At 44.9% G+C, this 2,134-nt stretch overlaps 1 protein-coding gene across 1 annotated transcript in view; it reads left to right on the forward strand.

Annotated features, from left to right (window-relative positions):
- The window catches only part of LOC104988675 (tenascin-X-like), a 16,848-nt gene that overhangs the window by 2,834 nt on the left and 11,880 nt on the right, over nt 1-2,134 (forward strand). The window contains exons 3-4 of the mRNA XM_010840078.1: nt 34-217; nt 306-422. Coding sequence (XP_010838380.1) covers nt 34-217; nt 306-422 — 301 coding nt within the window. The remainder of the gene's footprint in view (nt 1-33; nt 218-305; nt 423-2,134) is intronic.

The following is a 2,134-nucleotide window of genomic DNA, read 5'->3' on the forward strand; positions in this document are numbered from 1 at the left end:
GACTCGCTGAGCCTCTCCTGGACTGTCCCCCAGGGCCACTTCGATTCCTTTACTATCCAGCACAAGGGCAGGGATGGGCCCCAGGTGGTGCGTGTCGGGGGTGAGGAGACTGAAGTGACCATTGGGGGCCTGGAGCCTGGACGCAAGTACAAGATGAACCTGTACGGCCTGCACAGCGGGCAGCGCATGGGCCCCGTGTCCACTGTGGGCGTGACCGGTGAGTGACAGCAGGGCTCAGGGGTCTCCGGGGTGGAAATAGCTTTTCCTCATGGGTGACCTGTTTGACTGTTCTGTTATTTCACCAGACCTTGAACCCCTCTTATGCCCTTCCTCCATGGCCCTGGGCCATGACCCATGTGTAGTGGTCTGCCCTTTGTCAATCCACAGCCTCATTGTCCACAGTAGCGTGACCTCCTCTGATGGTCAGTCACTGGCTGCCTCGAAGGGTGAAATGTGTCAGGCTCAGACCAAGCTTGACTTGACTAGAATTTTCTTTTCTTTCCATCTTAATCACAAATCACAGCATTCTTTGTTACAACAAGAAAAAAAAAAAAAGAATGAAAGAAACAACCCAACATCCAACCACACTGAGATGATTAAGTAATTAGACAACAATCTGTAAAATGACCTATTACGGCATCATTGAAATGCTTAAACATAAGACAATTACTTTATACTTTACAATGAAATAAGAGTTTACAATGTTTGTAAGGAGGCTAATCAAAACCACTTGAAAATAACTTGCATAGTAAGACAACTGGAAGGAAACATCCCATGGGATGCATGACTTGTGGGACACAATACAATATTTTTCCCATTTTGCTTTTATTTTTCCCATTGTGCTTTTTTTCCCATTTTGTTCTGTTCTGTGTCATTTACATTTTCTTAAGTGACAAGCATTTTTTCTTTTATAATCAGGAAATTTTTTTTCAGTACATCGTCTCCTCTTTTGTATTCCTTCCATCTTTTCTGCTCATCATTCTTGCAATTTATTTCATTGATGATTATGAAAAAGTTACAATTTCTAGTCTCTAAGAAATGAAGAAAAAAAATCCCCAAGGGGAATTAAATTCCCCACTTGTAGTCAGGGTGGCTTTTCTAAGTCACTGTCAGCTGGAATCTTATGCCCAGTGACAATATGTCACCAGGGTTCCTCTGCACATGGGAGAACCCAGCTCCTGAGAGTCAATCTTTTGTGGGGTGAGTCAACTGTCTCTGTGAGGTTCACTCTCCCCTCCGAAGACACTTCGGACAGAGGGCCCCCTATCATGCAAATCACAAGCATATGCAAAAAGCACAGAGGGACCCATGTCCCTACTCCACATCCACCACCGGACTACTAATTTTAATAATCCAGTTTCTTTTTAAGTCCGTATTTTTCTCGGAAAAGCATATAGCAACATGATGGAAAGTTTGGAAAGTAGGGGAAACAAATCTCTCATCGGACCACTTTCTGACCCAAGAACCGCCGTTCATAACAATGTGTGTAACACCCGCTCTTTCTGTGTTTTCCATGCCTGCATGTTTTCAGGTTGCAGAGTGTTCATGTAATTCTTGGCTCTTAACTTTTTTTGTACCTAAGTTACACTGAGAGCTTTTATCCTGTGGCTACATAACCGTCATTAATCATCATTTTAATGGCCATTTGATGCTTCATGGTGAAAGTGCCATAACAAAATTAATCTTCTTCTGTGGTTCCTTTGGAGTCCTGACACATCTTGCTGTCATGAATAATCCCAAAATGAACTCCCGTGATACAACTTTTCCTGCTTTTTAATAATTTTCTTAGGATAGCTGCCCAGAAATGAGATTATTGGTTCAAAGGAAATGAGCAGTACTTTGGCTCCCGACATGCATGTCCGAATTGCCTTCTGAAGGTTCACGGTGCCTGCCAGCCAGTATGTCAGGGGGGTCGGGCATGTCTCGGTCTCCCCTGTGTGGAGTCACCGAATGCTGCACCCAGAGGCTGCGTGAGCCTCCAGGCCTGCAGCTTGAGGAGTGTTTTGCTGGATCTTTCGCTGGTTGTCTCTGTTGATATCAGCAGACATCAAAGCAAGTTGCCATCTAAGCCTCTGCCCCCAATCTCTTTTCTCAGACCCTCAGGAGGTTGTGGAAGAGACCCCCAGCCCCACGG

The sequence above is a fragment of the Bison bison genome, unplaced genomic scaffold, assembly GCF_000754665.1.
Source record: "Bison bison bison isolate TAMUID 2011002044 unplaced genomic scaffold, Bison_UMD1.0 scf7180017846537, whole genome shotgun sequence".
NCBI classification, from domain to species: Eukaryota; Metazoa; Chordata; class Mammalia; order Artiodactyla; family Bovidae; genus Bison; species Bison bison.